This window comes from Carassius auratus, unplaced genomic scaffold (assembly GCF_003368295.1).
Source record: "Carassius auratus strain Wakin unplaced genomic scaffold, ASM336829v1 scaf_tig00030051, whole genome shotgun sequence".
NCBI classification, from domain to species: domain Eukaryota; kingdom Metazoa; phylum Chordata; class Actinopteri; order Cypriniformes; family Cyprinidae; genus Carassius; species Carassius auratus.
In genome coordinates, this window is record NW_020525823.1 from 319,609 (window position 1) to 338,813 (window position 19,205).

General features: G+C 35.7%; 3 protein-coding genes across 3 annotated transcripts; all 3 read left to right on the top strand.

The window, feature by feature from the left end:
- The first annotated feature begins 1,946 nt into the window (after window positions 1-1,946).
- On the top strand, window positions 1,947-2,969 carry LOC113080007 (claudin-3-like). The gene has a single exon (XM_026252251.1). The coding sequence runs from the start codon at window positions 2,165-2,167 to the stop codon at window positions 2,819-2,821; it is 657 nt and encodes a 218-aa protein (XP_026108036.1). The 5' UTR covers window positions 1,947-2,164; the 3' UTR covers window positions 2,822-2,969.
- A 2,269-nt stretch (window positions 2,970-5,238) lies between these two features.
- On the top strand, window positions 5,239-6,282 carry LOC113079996 (claudin-3-like). The gene is made up of 2 exons (XM_026252241.1): window positions 5,239-5,333; window positions 5,436-6,282. Exon 2 carries the CDS (start codon window positions 5,459-5,461, stop codon window positions 6,098-6,100), a length of 642 nt encoding a protein of 213 aa, XP_026108026.1. The 5' UTR covers window positions 5,239-5,333; window positions 5,436-5,458; the 3' UTR covers window positions 6,101-6,282.
- A 7,997-nt stretch (window positions 6,283-14,279) lies between these two features.
- Window positions 14,280-16,544, top strand: LOC113080002 (protein ABHD11-like). Its single transcript, XM_026252246.1, has 6 exons — window positions 14,280-14,490; window positions 14,958-15,093; window positions 15,183-15,356; window positions 15,623-15,793; window positions 15,938-16,119; window positions 16,246-16,544. The coding sequence occupies exons 1-6, from the start codon at window positions 14,357-14,359 to the stop codon at window positions 16,379-16,381; spliced, it is 933 nt and encodes a 310-aa protein (XP_026108031.1). The 5' UTR covers window positions 14,280-14,356; the 3' UTR covers window positions 16,382-16,544.
- The last annotated feature ends 2,661 nt before the right edge of the window (window positions 16,545-19,205 follow it).

Consider the following 19,205-nt stretch of genomic DNA (forward strand, 5'->3'; position numbering starts at 1 on the left):
TATATTTTAATCATAGGTGCAATTAAAAATGTTATACTGCAATATACGGCAACCAAAAGCTTGTAAAATGTTGTAAAAACGTTTTGTGCTTGCTGGGTCTTGGATGTAGAAAGGTGATTCCACTTGATCAAAAAGAAAATAAATAAAATAAACAATTAAATAATAATAAGAATTTATATTAATTCAACTCAGGAAATAATTACAAATACTGTAAGTAAAGTGGAGTGCCACTGTTCACTCCCACCCTCTTTAAAAAGAACAATATCTTCCCACTGAAACTCATTAGTCATCAACATCATGGTGCCTCACAGAAACTCATTTCAATATTATCAGTGTTCTCTGAGAAGGAAGTAAGCCAACACACTGCACATGATGTCATGTTCACCTATCAAACATAGACCGGTTTGAAGCAGTCTTGTAAAAACATGGCAATAACTATTTCTTCTTCTCTTTTATTTTTACTTCACTTAAAAGGTTCTATGGGTTTAGCATTTGCACTAAAAAGCTTTTCATTATCCTCATCTTCGGGTTCTCTGGGTGTGTCTGTGTACATATTTGAGTTTTTATTGAATGTCAAGTAAAATGTTTATCAAGTTCCTCATATCAATATCAAGCAGGTTGCTTATCAACTTGGTGGATTAATCAAATATTTACTAACACATAGTCTGGTTTAAACACATTACTGTATTTACATTGAATTTCCCATGCGCATATGACCCTCTCTATTGTCTCTGAAGTTATCAGAAAAGCATTAATTAGTCAGTGCTGTTTAGCCAATAAACAGATCTACAGGTCAAAAGATGTCAAGTATAAACAAAACCAGATAAAACTACTAAATGCTGTAGAATAAATGAACCATTAAGCAGATTAATAAATAAAATGCCAATTGCAAAAAACAAATAGCACTTTATAATATTAATTTAATGACATTTTGGACTAAATGTAACTTATTCATCTTCACACCCATGATAATTCTGTGAAAGCCATGCATTAAGAGCTTTAACATTCGTGTGATATCAATGTCATGATAAAGGCATAAGTAAAGTTTTGGCATTTTGGTTTAACAACAACTTCATTTTCAACATTGCCACACATTCCTGCTTTCATAAGTGTGTACACATCTGAAGAATCGTGTCTTTTTCTCCAAAGTGAACAAAGCTTGAACTGCAATACACATTGACATAACATGATAGGTCACCACAGTTTTAATTTATCTGCTCTCTCTCAGCATGTTTTGCATTTTTAAACTAAAACTGTATAACCTCCTTATGCACATGTGGACTTAGCCTATCAGTTCATAGTTTCACTTCCTTATACTTGTTTTTGGGTTGCATCACTAAAATTAATTGTTATACAACCAGGACATGGGCATCGGAAAATATTCTACATAAGGCTATATTTTATGGCCTGCAATCAAAGTTGGCCTAGATTACTACCAGGAATTTTAATTCAGTAAGAGGAAGTTTATAATCAACAACAGCAATTTTGTATTTCCACTTCCCTTGTGTTTTATATATTAAGAAACATATAAAATGTTATGATTACATTTTGGCTGTTTTTGGAATCGCAACTGTGAGACATAGAAACTGTGATACATTTGTTGTCGTTGTTGTTGTTGTTTTCATATTAACAACTAACGGTGTATCAAGTCTCAATATAATTTGATAATGTTTAATCAGTAGATGAGAGCAGTTTATTTTAGGTAAACTTTAAAACTTCAGTATGCATGCATTATGGACACTAGACTTTAACATTACGTTTTCAATGACAAAGAGCATTTTTCACAGGTCTACCTTGGGTTATCTATTAACATTGACAAATAGTCCAACCTGTGGTTTAAACATTTTCCAAGTGCTAATGTAGCTCCCATTTTTTATGAGGACGCTAACCAATACCAAGATTGCGTCTTATCATCTGATGTAAGAACCCAGGCAAGGCAGCCCTTTTCTCAGAACAGGGGAAGTTTTTACCAGGACAGAACATTCCAGCCGTCCTTGAAGAGGAGATTCCGTGTGTCAACACCCACCTCCATGCTTGAATGGTCCTTTGGTGATTTTGGAGATTCCTGATATAATTTTCTGAAGGACTTGAACAGGCAAACAGTGAGCCACAGCGAACACCAGAGAGATTTTTTAGGGAGTTTGAAAATAGAAAGATTGGAGACATGGCGGCTTTCGGTCTGGAGATAGTGGGAGTCACGCTCTCGGTTCTTGGCTGGCTACTCAGCATTGTGTGCTGTGCTTTGCCCATGTGGAGGGTCACCGCGTTCATCGGTAACAACATTGTCACGGCGCAGGTGTACTGGAAGGGAATCTGGATGAGCTGTGTGGTTCAGAGTACTGGACAGATGCAGTGTAAAGTCTACGACTCCATGTTGGCTCTTCCTGCAGACCTACAGGCGGCTCGGGCTCTGGTGGTGGTGTCCATCATCGTGGGTGTCCTTGCACTCTTTGTGGCTATAGTGGGGGCCAAGTGCACTAACTGCATTGAGGATGAAGGAGCCAAAGCCCGTGTGATGATCAGTTCTGGTGCCGCTTTCATAACAGCCGCGGTCATGCAGCTTATTCCTGTGTCCTGGTCAGCGCACACTGTTATTATGGAGTTCTACAGTCCAGTTATTCCAGAAGCTCAGAAGATGGAAATAGGGGCATCGCTGTACCTTGGCTGGGCTGCCGCAGCACTGTTGCTGGTTGGGGGCTCCATCCTGTGCTGCAGTTGCCCACCGAAAGATAAGACGAGGTACCCGCCACAAAGTCGTATCGCCTACTCAGCCCACCACTCTCTGGTCCCGAGTACCCAGACCAAGAGAGACTATGTCTGAGGACCTCAAAGGACTTTAGATTTTTACTGTCTGTCTTTCATTGATGATTAATTGTGACATGTGAGTTGGAGGTAACTCAAAATTGTGTTTACTTTTTCTTCGTGTGAATATTTCTACATGCTGTTGTTTTGTCAAGTCAGTGTTCGTTGTCACTCCACACTTCTTGGGATACACTTAAGCACCGCTTGCATAAATTATATAGTGTAGTAGCTATGTTGTTCTCTGTATGTTTTAAATCAAATTTGTAAGATGATTTATAATGGGAAAACAGTGGTTTTATTTCTGTAGTATAGTGTGCTTTCATTTAACATTTGTACTTTATTTGTATTTTACAGTTTAACTAAAGCTGTTTGAGAAGTAATATTTTTATACTTTAGTTTAAAAGAGTATTAATGGCTTAAAAGAAAACTGAAAATCTTGTACTAATATGTTTAGCTATTCTTAGTTTGAATTGCAATCAACCGGTAATGTTTAGTTGTGTTTATGGTTTATTTCCTTGGCATTCTCATTCTTCTGAAAGCCTGTTAAAATCGGATGGACAACGGTCTAGATATGGAAAATATCTAGACAGCATTGAACTTTAGCAATGATCAACAGCCAGATCTTTTTTTCTACAGCCTCTCTGTTACAAAATAATGTACAAGTGGATGTATGCAAAACTGACAAAAAGAAAACATGCTTTGTTTCTTTCATCTGAGAGACACAAGCACCAGACTGGATTTAGCCTCTTAGTTCAAGTTCCACCGGACAACAGAGAATCTATGAGACTCAGGCTCCTCTCAAAGTTTTGTCAGATTATTGTGCACAGTTTGTATGTTTGTTGTTGTTGTTTATCACTGAATAATTAGAACATGTATTTGAATACATGTAACTGATTTATAATTAAATTATGATTATTAAAATAAAAGAACAGGCAAAAACCAATAAATTAAGGAATCTCCACGTCTTCATTTCAGATCTTTGATAATTTGTTGCGTTTGAGTGCTTTCTACACTGCGCGCTTAACCTTGATTTATCTTTTAAAACATCGGGTTCTTTTACACCTGGGTTAAGCAACGTTTCACATGGTAACAGTGTAAAACAGTGGGGTGCTATTTTAGCAACCACTTCTAAAACAAAGAGCGCGTACCATACCTCATTACATATTCATGAGCTTTACGTTGCAGAACTTGAACGCGTACAACGACGGTACTACGTTAAACTGCGTTGAAAGTCTAAACCTGTTTTTATACAGTATATGGCTTAAACCTTTGTAGGTTTTACGCGATTTAAAGTAGCGCTTCTTTACGTGACAAATATGTTGATATTTTAATCAATATATAAGCAGAGTTTAAAACAGATCGCGCCCCTGTCACGAGCTGTATTAACCACTAGCCTATTATCAACCTCATGTGCAAACTAATTACATCGAAGTAATTAGTCTACTGACTGTACACCTAATTAAATCGTATGAATAAAGGGTATAATAAAAAGATTACTTAAGGTAAGTAGGCTAAAGGCTATGATTTGAATGAGGTATAACGAAAATGTTAGCTGAAATATTAGCTAGCCTATAAGACAAAAACAAAAATCTACAATAAATCAGAGAAATCCACCTCCTCAACAGATTCACGCAGGCATGAATTAATAACACTTAGCAGTGTTAATGCTTTAGTTGACACTTGGACCGGTAAAAGTTAATACTTCTTAATACATATTTTCACCAGTTAATTTGTTAATTTTGTAATTTAACAAATACGTTTTATTTGACCCAGAAAAGAGGCTGTGGGGGATGGAGGTGTCTGACGTCACGTCCGTTTTTCACATCCTTTGTTTTCTGAAATTTTATGTTCTCTAGAATTAAGTTTTGGGAAAGAATATTTTCAATGTTTGTGACAGTACAAGCCAGTAATGGAGTTTCCTCACATTACAGCAATCTTCTGTATGAAATGGCATGTCCTCATTAGTTGTCACTAAAGCCTGTTTCTCTTGTTTTATGATGCTGTAGACAAAGAGGAAACAGAGTCAACAATAACGACTTTTCTCTACGTCTGTTAAAACCAATACTCAAAATAAAATAAAATAAAAAACACTGTTGAAGATAAAATAGATGCTGTCTTGAATCTTAAGAAAGTTCATATACAACATCACCAATGGCTCCAGTGTGAATTATTAAGTGTGATTCAGGTGAAATATAAGACATATTCTCCACCCCCTTGACTACTGATTTGTGCTTGCAGGTGCTTTTTCCTGGTTGAGCATGTTTCTCTGCACCACGCAATGTTAGTAGGTATTAGATTACAATGGAAAACGAATACCAACATATTGTCCTTCTCCCCACAGAAGCCTAGCAGGCAGTTAACTTGCACAAACCTGTATCACATCCCCGTCATCACGTTAAGGTCCTCCTCCACTCGCACCTGTCTCTTTGAAAATAGAAAGGCTGTTTGACTTCACAACACTTTCACAGGCTACACAAAGAAAGACAGAACTGGGACGAATACATCTGTATTGACATCTCAGCACTAGGTAAATGACATTCCTACTCCTTTTTTTTAATCTTCTGTTTGTTAGTACAGCTTTTATTCGTGTATGATATTCACGACTAAGCTACATCTCCTTTTTACTAGGTAAAAAAAAGTTCCTCTAAAAGGCACCATGTCGATGGGAATGGAGATGGGGGGCATAGCCCTGGGTATTATCGGTTGGATCATTAGTATTATCACTTGCGCTCTTCCAATGTGGCGTGTCTCAGCCTTTGTTGGCGCAAACATCATCACGGCACAAGTCATCTGGGAGGGTTTATGGATGAATTGTGTAGTACAGAGCACCGGACAGATGCAGTGCAAGGTCTATGACTCCATGCTGGCTCTATCGCAAGACCTTCAGGCTTCCAGAGCCATGTCGGTCATTGCCGTCATCTTGGCCATCCTGGGCGTGTTGATCTCAATCATGGGCGCCAAATGCACCAACTGCATCGAGGATGAAGCCTCCAAGGCTAAAGTGATGATCGTCTCTGGTGTGATGTTCATTGTTGCCGGCATCCTGGAGCTCGTTCCGGTTGCCTGGGTGGCAAACCAAACCATTCGCGACTTCTACAACCCCATGCTGAATGCCGCTCAGCAAAGAGAGCTTGGGGCATCCATCTACATAGGGTTTGCCGCTGCTGCTCTGTTAATAATTGGAGGAGCATTGCTGTGCTGCACCTGTCCTCCAAAGGAGAAGCGCATGCCACCAAGAATGGGCTACTCTGCTCCACGCTCCACCAATGGTGGATATGACAAGAAGGACTATGTTTAAAAATTGTTTTCTTGTAGAAACATTTAAACAAAGAAGAATTAGAAGGATATGAAGATCTCACAGAAAGGGTGGAGATACTTCTAAAAGGACTCCGCAATGAAGGGTCATATGATGCTGTCAATATTTGCTTTTCATCTGTTTATGAGTGGCAGGTGTGCGTGCGTGTGTGTGTGTGTGTGTTAAGGGCTGGTTTCGTAGGTTTACCTGTCAGGGATTTTTGTGTTTATACATTTCATGTTTTTAATACACTTTTTAAATTTTTCATGTTTTTTGTTCAGCTGTTCTTTTGTATGTGTCTGTGTGTCATTTGATACCCAAAGGTCAAAATTTGTCAAAATATATTCTTTGTTCTTTTTAAGCAAATATAAATAGGCAGATTATATGGATATTATATGTAAGAGAGCGAGACATTTTTTTTAGAAAAACAGTCGCTGCTTCAGTCTAATGGTTTTTTATCACTTATGTATTTTTACAGGAAGAGGAAGACTTTACTCTTTACATGTATTTGCTTATGAAAATTTCACTGGACAAAGACACTGAATTTGTATTTTGTTTTGTTTTTTCTTTTAGATTTCAGTTTTTGAGGTTGTATGTCATCACCTTTCTATATAGTTTACTTAAAACATTTTTTGTTATTATCCATTGATATTTTTACAGAGTTAAAAGACATTTGTTAAGTGTATTTCCTAGATAACCCTTTAAGTACTGTGACTTATATTAATAAATTGCGTTGCTTTTATATTATTAAAATTGAATGCGCGGAAAGGTAAATAGTACAATAGCTGGTATATAAAACAAACGGTCAGTTGCATCACACAATAGACTGTTGGAGTGGTTGTACCTGTTCGGCCCATTGTTGTACATTTGGGGCAGTAATGTGAATACCAATTCTGAGAGCGACCACTCAATTTACAAACCTTAGGCAAGCTATAGTTGTTTGCTATAGGTGGTGACAGACGGATCCGACCAAAACCGGTCTGAATAACTGGAAAGGGCAAGAGGGATAGTGACTAGAACATTTATAAGGCACAAAATGTTTCGTTTACCATATGCATATACTAAATGTCTGTACCTAAGTTTATTGTAAATTCAACAAAACTTCAATAAAACATTTTTAAGAACAAGTTACATTATTCCTGATAATTCTTGGTTAAGAATTCATTGTTGGCCATTTTTGGTGGAGTTTATTTGAAGGATAAAATATATAACCATATGCTGAAATGGAGACTCTGGGTTATGAATTCTATTACAAAGTCAGGCATCGGGCCATAAAACTGTGGTGTTGCAAACACATAACCCTAAGGGATGTTAACACAAACCTGCGCTCTGTAATGATTTTGAGACAATGCCTCTCAAGGTGACGCCCTCTTTTCCACCTGTCAGGGGGAGGATAGACTCTACATAGGAAAATGACTCACCTGGTGTGACTGCTGTAAGCCTCATTCAATGCAAAACTATTCAACTCTGAGTTTAATTCCCATCTAGGGAAATTGTATGTAATTATACATTTTATAGTTATTATATTTGTGCTCTTTGCCTGTTGAACAAATCCATTTTAAAAACAATAAGCAAACTGTTGGGTAGCATTAAACGAATTGCTGCTGTATTTAGAAAATGAGGAAGAGTTTTAAGGTGTTTTCTACTGAAAAGAGAGATCATTGTTGAGATCCATTTCAGGGCAAACTTGAAGATTAATTAAAAGATTTATATATGCTGTATGCTCTGCTATTGTATTAATCAACAGATCATATGTTTCCAACAACACCACCTCCAAAACCTCACCAGTATTTACTTTTCATATACTGAGAAACATATTTGTCACACACTCTTAAGAAAAGACTGTAAAAAATAGTGTGTAATATACAGTGTTTATGTGAAGGAACTTTCCGTATTGAGTTTTACAGGTGTTTTTCTACTGATTTAATTTTTCCATACAGTGCATACAATTATCAGTCAACTTAAGTATAGATACTTGTTTTAATTATTCACAGATTAAAAAAAAAAATCCATTATGTAGAATATTTTTTCTAACATATATTCAACTGAAATTATGTATTTTTTTATGTATAAATGAATCTTTATATTCAAAGAGAATTAATCATATTCTATTATTATATCTACTTCATCTACACTTTATATAATGTGCTAAATCATTTAAGAATTACAGTTTCATAAATAAAACTTCAGAAAGCGAAAGATGACTACTAATCATAAGTCTCTCAGCTTGAAGTGTTGATCATCTCAGGAATGTGAAGGTTACAGAAAAATGAAGGTTACAGAAAACAACAAGGTTACAGAAAAACAAATGTGTATCAATTTTCTCTCATTCTTTCCAGTCAACAGACTGACTCTTTTACAAAAGGAATGTTCTGCAGTTTATGCAACATAATCTATCTTGCCTAATAAAAAAATAAACAATATATATGATAATCGAGGCAAATGTCATTTCTGGTATTTTCTTCACCTTCTCCTTCCTAATTAATGCAGTATTATGTTTGATTACAGCTATCATTCACTCATTTAATGTAAAAACTGTTCAAGGTCAGATATGCACTGGAACGATTTCTTTATCCTAATATTTTTCCATTCAAATTCTTTTGATGTAACACAACAAAACGGAATGTGTTCAGTTGTTAAGTCCAGTTTTACACAATATAAAAAGCTTGTCCGTGAATGCTGGCTATATGACAAAATTCCTTTAGAGTTGAGATGTGTTCCCCAACTGTAAGCTGTTTTGGATAAAAGCATCTGCAATATAGATTTATACATAGCAATACATATTTATAAAATGCATTGAAAACATGGATTTTCTTGTTCGTAGCTAGGTCTGGATCTAATTGTTGTTGTTCGTCTTATTTTTCTTCTTCTTGTTATTGTTGTTGTTTATTACATGAAGGCGGCTGTATGTTATTATAATATATATATGCTATATTTCTCAGTAACCAGTATATTATAGGCTAATATGTTTCTCAATAACCAGTATATTATTATTGATAAATGTTTCCCCACAGTGATATGACAGTAGCTATGTTTATTTTGTAAACATTGTGGATTTACTTAATTTTCTGTTTTGCAAATTAACAAAAGATAACAGGAACATGTTTTTATTAACTATTTCACTTAATGGTTTAATAAAGTTAGCAGGATCTTAAAAACGGCACAGATTTTCCTGGAGATATCCAGTTGAAGAATATGGAATTATGTTACAAAGCACATTATTGTAGACTGTTCCAGATCACCTGCAGTGTCGAAAAGAAGCCTGTGGCACGTCACGTGACCGAAACCATATCAGGCGAGATTTATTTGCTTATGTTTACCGAGACTGCCTGGCAGAAGTCTGCTTTAAATGTCAGACGGTAAGTTTCGTGAGCTTTAAAGGCTGCTTCGAAAATGAAGGACGTTTCCCTCTTTAACCCCATACAGTGACAGAGCAGCAACATGTTTATTTAATGGGAGAAAATTTGACTTTGTGTCAAAAATAGCCTCTTTGTACTTGTATTTAGATTAATGTGTTTTATTGTGTGTTCGTCTCATATTCATTCCCAGCCAGGCTGTTAAATAAATTCACTTTCAAGTTTTTAAAATCCCATGACCACGTGATCAATAACTGCCAAATGCAGTGATCTTCAAATGTTCAGTTCTCTACCAGTGAACGTCTGCTCTGCTCTATCTTTTGAAAAAAAAAGTAAAAAAAAAAAATAAAAAAAAAAACGATCCAGAAAGAATGAAAGTGATCAGGTTTCTCGCGCTGCTCTCTTTATGCGTTCAGTTTTCAAAAGCATTCGCTTACTTATATAAATTGCCTGAATAGTATTTATGCCTAATAACGTTGCATTTCTCAACACATCTTGTAATTTAAAAAACACCACCATTAGGTTAATGACTAACATTTAGTTTTCTGAAAATATTCAATTGTTTGATTAAAATGTATTCATTTATACATGCATTATTGTTCACCAAATAAAAACAAGGACCAGGAAATTTTACTCAGGCCTTTATAGTTTAATATGTCACTTTACACAATGTGTAAAATGTTTGATCCAAAACAGGATTAATTATGCTACAGTACTTTATTATTAACATCTGTTTACGGTAAAAAATAAAATAAAATAGGGCCTTTAAATAAAAAAATAAAATAAAAAAGCCTTATATGAACATACCAAATTATTTCAAAGATCAGTATGCATCAAGTAGACTATTATCAAGCAGTGCAATCTAACTTTTTTTTATCTAAATTTTTTCTCATTGTGAGTGTTCTTTCTGCATGTGCTCTCACCATGGTTACCGTGAGCTGCTTTATCTCCACTGCTGGGTTGTCTATCGGAAAATGAAGCTCTCACTCTGTCACTTTCTCTTTAGTTGCGAACAAATGGCAGTTGGCTCTCTTCAGTTGTCTGAAATAAGAGAGGGGACCGTGAAAGTGTTTAACCTTAAATAACCCTTATTGACAAAACTAGGGTGCAACTACAGTATGCCCTGTAATGTGGGGAAACGTTTATTTGATTAAGTTGAACCAAGAAAGGTACAAACTACATGCAAACCATTAAATGTTCCCAAAAAAATATGTATTAAAGTACGCTTTATTAAAGGGATCATGTGATGTCGCTAAAAAGAACATTATTTTATCTATTTGGTGTAATGAAATGTGTTCATGCAGTTTAAGGTTTAAAAAAATACATTATTTTCCACATAGTGTACATTATGTTTCTCCTCTATGCCCCGCCTGTTGATTTTTACAAAGTTCATCTTTCTGAAAAGCGAGGAGTGCTATGATTGGCCAGCTATCCAGTGCGTTGTGATTGGCTGAATGCCTCAAATGTGTGATGGAAATGTTACTCTCCTTACCATACTGTGATGATGTGTGTCCCAGTGCAACAAGACAAAAACAATAAAACCGATTATAAATAAAGCATTTTTGCATCCAGTGGGGACATTTTTACTGACTCTTCACATGGGAGTGGCAACAACAGCAGGAATAAAAGTTAGGCAGCGGCTGTAAACAGCAAAAGAGGTTATTAACACAAAGTGCAAATGGCAATATATTTACATTAAGGTAAAATAACAATAGATGCAATTTACACTAAGTGAAAATAATATATTTTCTTAGCAATAGATGCTATTTATACACTAAGTGCTAATAGCTGCATTTTTTTGTGTGTGTGATATGCTATTTACATTATTTACACAAGTGCAAACAGCAAAATTTTACTACTTATTGTAAATAGTGGCAATTTTCTACACCTCAGTATTATAGTACATTGTAAAACAGTATGCAATATTAACTAATTGGCTGTGCATTTTTATTTTAATTCAAATTAATAAATGGATGCCACCTTATTGGGACAATAAAGCCCTCCCTAAACCTATCCTATCCTAACCCTTTTATTTTCAACTCTTGATTATATTCTTAATTTTCATTGAAAATAAATGCTTTTCTGATGTGATTTGAAATGTGAAATTTGAAAAGGGAGAAAAAGTTTGCCAAAGGTGGATTTGATCACGTTAAAATGAACATGTCAAACGTTTTACCATCTGTGCCACTGGACCTGACAACTACTGCTTGTCTGTTGCAGTGTTGACTAGCCGAATCACACACATTGGTGGGTAGAATTGGTGAAAATAGCCTCAGCCAACAAGTCGGGCTATTTGTACTTAGTGTAAATAGACACTCCATAAAAGTTATACCTTCTTTCTTTGTGTGAACATTTGTACAGCGTTATGCAAATCTTCCCACATCATGACAAAGGCTACATCTACATTAATCTGGATGCATTTGAAAATTGCGTTTTGCTTTTAAAACGCACTCCGTCCACACTAGCCATTTCAAGCATTTTGCAAACTTTGTCTCATCCACACTGAAACATCAGAAAACGTTAAATTTGCTTTCTGTGCATGTGTAAAGCCTCAAAAAAGCTCACTGCGGATGATACAGACATGATACTTTTTTATGCAGTACTTCTGAGAGGATTATTTTATTACAAAAAGGACCCACCATTCACTGATGCATCCAGGTCGCACACACTCACAATTGTATGTCTGGTCTAAAACGCAACTGCCCTCATGTTTGCTTTCTCCTCTGCAGGATTTTGATATGAAGAGTGTACAAGGTAACACAACTGTAGCAATAGTGTGAAAGTGCATAGCACATATCGTGCACAATAACAGTATAAACACAGATATCTATTGGTATAATATGCATCAGATGATTAAAATTGCATCATTGTTTCCAAAAGATGCGTTTTCAAACAAAAACATATTAGTGTGGACAAGGCTATGGACGTGGGGTGTGTTTGAACTGGTTTGAACAAGCCATTTTAAAGGGCGTGGTTGACTCTTAACTTTTATAAAGAATATCTCTTTGGGTTTGAGACTTTAGTCTTTGCAACTTTACAGATCTTTATGCACCAAGAGCTTGTAACACTCCAAAGAGAAATAAAAAAATGAAATCACATCATATGACCACTTTAATGGTCTTTAAACTTCCCATAATGTTTCATGAGGATCTTGTTGACACTGTTATGCTTCTTCTTTTAATTTTCTACTGCCTATTGTTTTTGTTGTTGTTTTTTTTTTTGTTTTTTTTTTGCTGTGGAATATGTTGTCTTGTGACCATTAATCATGCCATTGTGTTTAGACTTCCCCTTAATGTAGCTTTTTTCACGTCAAAACATGTCTTCTTTGTTTGTGGGGCAAATTTTTTTAACTAGTTAAATTATATTAAATATTGTCTGGTCTAAATCAAAGGTTATTGTATTGGAAGGCTCGTGCCGGTTCTGTTATTGAGAACATCATTGGGAGATTGTTTGTGATGATGATATGGAAATCTTTCTCATCCGTATCACAGTCAAATGGCCTTTGCAACTTTTATGCGCAGAATTGATGTCAGCTGATAAAATTAAAATACAAAACTTCTGTTCTCTTTTTCTTAGGGGTGTTTTGAAATTAAATATTAGTCGTTAATCACTGAAAATATTCAAGTGATGAAGTTTGATTTAAAATTATGTTTAAAAATGTCTATGTTAAAAGCAATTTATCTGAATTAAGATAACCCTCATATTGTGTTATTTTGACCAGGAGATTATATATATATATATATATATATATATATATATATATATATATATACATTGCACTTAAAATGACTTTGCTCCCACAATGTGCACCACCATCATAAAACAAGAACAAAAATGGTGATTTTTATTATTATCATTATCAATATCGGATCCAATATTTAGAAATAATATAGCAAACATTTATAAGCATTTTTGTACACTTGGAGCACCAAATTCAAGATTCAAGATTTTTATTTGTCACGTACACAATTATATAGAGCATATATAACCAGCAGTGAAATGTGAGATTAGGAATTAGATTAAGGATTCTCGGGGGTGGGGGGATTGGGGGTTAAAACTGGCCTACTGTAAAGGAGTTAACCTAATTTAATTTTAAAACCTTTTTTTATTATTATTGTTTTGTTTTTTTGTACAATCAGTTCCTTGAAATACATGAAAGCGATTGTCCGATCGAATTATAAAGGCTGTTGTCGTGGTCTGTGGCGCCACTATCTGGTAATACTGGTCCATAAGCAGTGCTCATTGATTTGTACATATTTTTTTCGCTTTGATTTATCTTGCCCTACATTAATTGATTGTTTAATCGGTTCATGCATATTTCAAAATACACTAGATATTATTTTCAAAGTTGTGGTGTATACTATCTTTGCAGGTATATAGACGCACGACGTAATGACGTCACGAATAGGTTGGGTTGTCGTTCAGCTGTGTTGCCATGACCAATTATTTTATGCTTCTTCAGGTTGCTTTCCCCATTATGTTGTGAATAGATATTTTATAAATAAATCTTACAATTTAATATAAATACAGTCACGTTTTTAGAATTATTAGTGCTTTGAAATTACTCGAATAATAAGTAAATGATTTATCAGTATAAATGCAATTGCAAAAGAGCTATTGATTTAAATAATTGATTTGGCTGGCTTATTGTATATCTGAAACATTTGAAGTGTTTTTGCAGAAGAATTGAAAATACATTTTAGCTTGAGGTAAATGCATTTTAATAGTATTTAATGTATGTCTGTGCACGTTTAATTGATGCAACTTTTATTCTTTATTTTATTGTTCCATAGAGATCTGGCAACACTGTCGAGAGGTTTCCCTGGTGCTAGCTAAACAGCATCACGACCTTTGAAGTGGCTAATCCCGGTCGAATGAATGAAGACCGGACACAGGTTTTAGCATGTCAAAATTGGCCATGAGTGCCCTGTGCCGCATTTTAACAAGGGGAGTGTATTGCAGCCCGTCGTCGTATTTATCCGTAACGGGACTTCGGAATTTTTGCAGCGGAGTCTCGACCGCGGACCGAGCCGCCAGGTGTTGCACCTTTAATATTCCGGTTCAAATACTTCTAATTACACACTTATGAGTGTGTGAGACAGGGTTACTGCATTAAAAGTTCCTTACTTTGTTAAAGTGGATATCTCTGCATTCTGTACCGTATTAGCAAATTAGCCAGTTGTAGGTAACGTTAGTTTTATTAAGAAAAATAAAAAAGAGAGAGTAAAAACCGAAGCAAAATTTTTAAATTAAACATATCATGTTCAGTTTTGGCTAATTACATGTGATGGTCACATACATTGAGTTATACGTTTGATAGAGCCCTATTGTTATGATTCTATAAACAAGGCCATGTGTCTAGTCAACACAAATATTTTCTTAAATTTAAAACATCATGAATGAAATCATGATCTCTTATGGGAGCAAGCTGCCAGAGCTGTCGTTGTTTTGTTTGTGTGATAGATGGCCTAGCCTTCATCTTTGTCTGCTTTGCTCTTTCTCAGCCCTGTAAATTTGACCTACGATGTGTTTGATGGCAAAGGAGACAGCACGCCATTGGTATTTCTACATGGCTTACTTGGGAGCAAATCTAACTTTCACTCCATAGCCAAGTCTCTGGTTCAGCGGACTGACAGGAAGGTATGCTTCTGGTTTCTCCAGTGGTTTAAAGGTGCTGTGGGTTTCAGGAGAGTCTGTGCCAGTGTTATGACTGTACTTTGTCTAGTTAGGTACTGACAGTAGATGCTCGCAATCATGGCAAAAGCCCACAGAGTCCTGTCTTCACCTACAAAGCAATGACTGACGATCTGACGCATCTGCTTGGACAGCTGCACATTGGGAAGTGTGTCCTGATTGGGCACAGCATGGGTGGCAAGGTTGCAATGGCAACAGCTTTGTCACAGGTATTGAATGTTGTATAATTTATTTAGTGCTTGAATGTATCTTATTGGGCCATCTTATTAAGCCAAGTGTCAATGACATGACATTCCTGACAATGTATCAATTATTTAAAAAAAATTCATAGATTTGATTTAATATATGCACACATGTGCACATATATTTGTGTGTGTGTATAATTATAATTATTTTATTTTTTTTAAATATATGTGCAATTACTTGTATTTAGATTCTAAAGGAACATGTGTTTTTAACCATTTTTTCTATTCAGCCTAGTTTAGTTGACCGTTTGGTGGTTGTGGACATTAGTCCCTCTCTGACTTCAGTCCAGACCAGTTTCTGTGCCTACATTCAGGCAATGAAAGAGGTGAAGATTCCCAGTAATATTCCACGTTCCACAGCACGAAGACTGGCTGAAGACCAGCTCAGGAAGATAGTTAAGGTAACCACATTAACTGGAACAATTGGAACCTCTATTGATTTATTAGTTTTTTTTAATTGTTTGTGGTGTTTTTGTTACAGTTAGATTTAGTTTTATTGCAGTTATTACACTATAATAAATCATCCACATTTATGATGCTTGCAGGAGCGTTCAGTGCGTCAGTTCCTCCTCGCTAACCTGGAGGAGCAAAATGGTCACTATGGCTGGATGGTTAACCTGGAAGCCATCTCAAACCACCTAGAGGACATCATGGGTTTTCCTGTGTTTAATACCACCTTTGAGGGTCCAACTCTTTTCTTGGGTGGCAGTAGTTCAGCCTATATAAGGTAATTTAAACCGCTGCTTGTACGCATATGCTCACTGTATCTCTTGTGAATATTAGAACATTTTAAATGCATGTTTATTTATGTGTTTATCTGTTTTCTTGCTATGGATCCTTGTTATTTTCTTAGCTCGGATGATTACCCTGAAATCCAGAGGCTTTTTCCTTCTGTCGATATCCAGTACATCCCAGATGCCAGTCACTGGATTCATGCTGACAAGCCTTTGGATTTCATCAGCTCCATAATAACCTTCTTAAACTCCTAGTTCTTGTCACAGGAGAGGATACGTACAGGTGGGCCCAATCGTAAAGGGAAAGTGATTGAATTGGAAGGGTATGGACCAAGAGTCGTAGTCCTTACTAGACACAACTGAATCGTTACACAAGTCCTGATAGTTAGTCTATTTTTTTTTTATGTTGTAGTTGCACTGTGGCTTAACATAGTACATTAAATGCAGTTCTATCAAGAGGATATATAACTTTCAATCAAGTACAACATTTTACATAACAGTGGATCCAGTGGCTTTAGGAAACAAATTACTTTACCTTCATTATATTTAGTGTTATATATATATATATATATATATATATATATATATGTATGTGTGTGTGTGTGTTTGTGTGTGTATACAGGTGCATCTCAATAAATTAGAATGTCATGGAAAAGTTCATTTATTTCAGTAATTAAACTCAAATTGTGAAACTCTTATATTAAATAAATTCAGTGCACACAGACTGAAGTAGTTTAAGTGTTTGGTTCTTTTCATTGTGCCAGTTTGTGGCACTGAGGTGGTATGGAAGCCCAGGTTTCTTTGACAGTGGCCTTCAGCTCATCTGCATTTTTTGGTCTCTTGTTTCTCATTTTCCTCTTGACAATACCACATAGTTTCTCTCTGGAGTTCAGGTCTGGTGAGTTTGCTGGCCAGTCAAGCTCACCAACACAACTTTTGGTGCTTTTGGCAGTGTGGGCAGGTGCCAAATCCTGTTGGAAAATGAAATCAGCATCTTCAAAAAGCTGGTCAGCAGAAGGAAGCATGAAGTGCTCCAAAAAATTTTTGGTAAACGGGTGCAGTGACTTTAGTTTTTTTTAAAAACACAATGGACCAACATCAGCAGATGATATTGCACCCCAAATCATCACAGACTGTGGAAACTTGACCCTGGACTTCAAGGAACTTGGCCTATGAGCTTTTCTAACCTTCCTCCAAACTCTGGGAGCTTGGTTTCCAAATGAAATACAAAACTTGCTCTCATCTGAAAAGAGGACAATGGACCACTGGGCAACAGTCCAGTTCTTCCCCTTAGCCCAGGTAAGACGCGTCTGACATTGTCTGTGGTTCAGCTAAATTCCTTGACATGTCTGTGTGCGGTGGCTCTTGATGCCTTGACCCAAGCTTCAGTCCATTCCTTGTGAAGTTCACTCAAATTCTTGAGCAGATTTTGCTTGACAATCCTCTTAAGGCTGCGGTTCTCTCAGTTGGTTGTGCATCTTTTTCTTCCACACTTTTTCCTTCCACTTTTTTTTAACATGCTTGGATACAGCACTCTGTGAACAGCTTATTTGGCAATGAATGTTTGTGGTTACCCTATTTGTGAAGGGTGTCAATGATCGTCTTCTGGACAACTGTCAGATCAGTAGTCTTCACCATGATTGTGTAGCCTAGTGAACCAAACTGAGAGATCATTTTGAAGGCTCAGGAAACCTTTGCAGGTGTTTTGGGTTGATTAGCTGATGACATGTCTTCATATTCTAATTTGTTGAGTGAATTGGTGGGTTTTTGTTAAATGTGAGCCAAAATCATCACTTTTAAAAGAAGCAAAGTTTGTGTGCACTGAATTTATTTAATACACGAGTTTCACAATTCGAGTTGAATTAGAGCTGAAATAAATGAATTTGTCCACGACATTTTAATTTATTGAGATGCACCTGTGTATATATAAATATATTTTCGTAGGTAAATTATAATTGGACTAGATGTACATTTTTCCCATATATATATATATATATATATATATATATATATATATACACAGTACAGACAATTTGATGTGAAGCCGTGTATGCGTTTGAATTTTTACTCATTTTCTGGAAACAGAAAATTACATAGTTTGTGAAATGTTTTAATTAATGCTACAGGGCATTATAGTACGGAGCCCCGCACATTACATGCAAGAAAAAATAAATAAATTGTGCGCACGATTTACTAATTCGTTCCCTCAATTTACTAAAACGTGCACACGATTACTATTGTGTTCCCTCAATTTACTATTGCGTTTGCTCGATTTGTGAGAGACATTTTTAATCGAAACTCGTGTATTAAAACGAGGGAACGAATTAGTAAATCGTGCACACGATTTAGCCTTATATTTTTTCCTGCATATCATGTGCGGGGCTCCATATAATAGATTAGCTTTCTATGTTGTTTTAAAAAAAAGTTGAGCCTGTGTTACAAGTTAGGTGTTTTACGTTTTTTTTAAAATGTCTATGGCTTTATAATAAACAAATTGCTGCAATGTAACTTAGACTCTTTCAGAGCAACAATAGTTATGATGTCAGGTATTACATTTCCGTTATCAAGGATAAATACAACTATTTAACTAGAAATCATTCTCTTTTATGGCCCTGGGTCCATTTCTTTCAAGCCCCTTTTTTCTGTGTTTTAAAACTAATTCAGTGTATTTAGTGAATAATCAATAAGCGGATCAAATATGTAAGCATGTGATAAAATACCTGTTTTGGTGCTTGTTCGACTATTAGATGCTGCACAGTTGAACTTTTTGTAACATGTACAGGTATGTTAGTGTGATTTATTACAGAGAGAACAATGAGCCTACCTCTGCACATTGGTCTTGATAGGTTTATGTTATCAGTAGGTTTGCTGGTGTTATGGATAGTTATTGACATACCAAAGCAGGGGTTTATGGAAAGATTTTCCTCGACCAGTTGTGTGTGGCACACATTTAAGAATAAATGTAAATGTACTGTTTTTTTCAGTCTTTAGGATAAAAACTGCTGTTATAAGGGGATATTTTTGTTCATTGTGAAAGTGTCGATGTTTATAAATGATGAGTATTTTATGTATTCATATA

Bases quoted from the DNA above. Each gene is read 5' to 3' on its own strand.
- LOC113080007 (XM_026252251.1), top strand. From the start codon at position 2,165: ATGGCGGCTTTCGGTCTGGAGATAGTGGGAGTCACGCTCTCGGTTCTT.
- LOC113079996 (XM_026252241.1), top strand. From the start codon at position 5,459: ATGTCGATGGGAATGGAGATGGGGGGCATAGCCCTGGGTATTATCGGT.
- LOC113080002 (XM_026252246.1), top strand. From the start codon at position 14,357: ATGTCAAAATTGGCCATGAGTGCCCTGTGCCGCATTTTAACAAGGGGA. The intron at 14,491-14,957 runs GTGTTGCACCTT...GCTCTTTCTCAG, and splicing joins ACCGCGGACCGAGCCGCCAG to CCCTGTAAATTTGACCTACG. The intron at 15,094-15,182 runs GTATGCTTCTGG...TTGTCTAGTTAG, and splicing joins TTCAGCGGACTGACAGGAAG to GTACTGACAGTAGATGCTCG.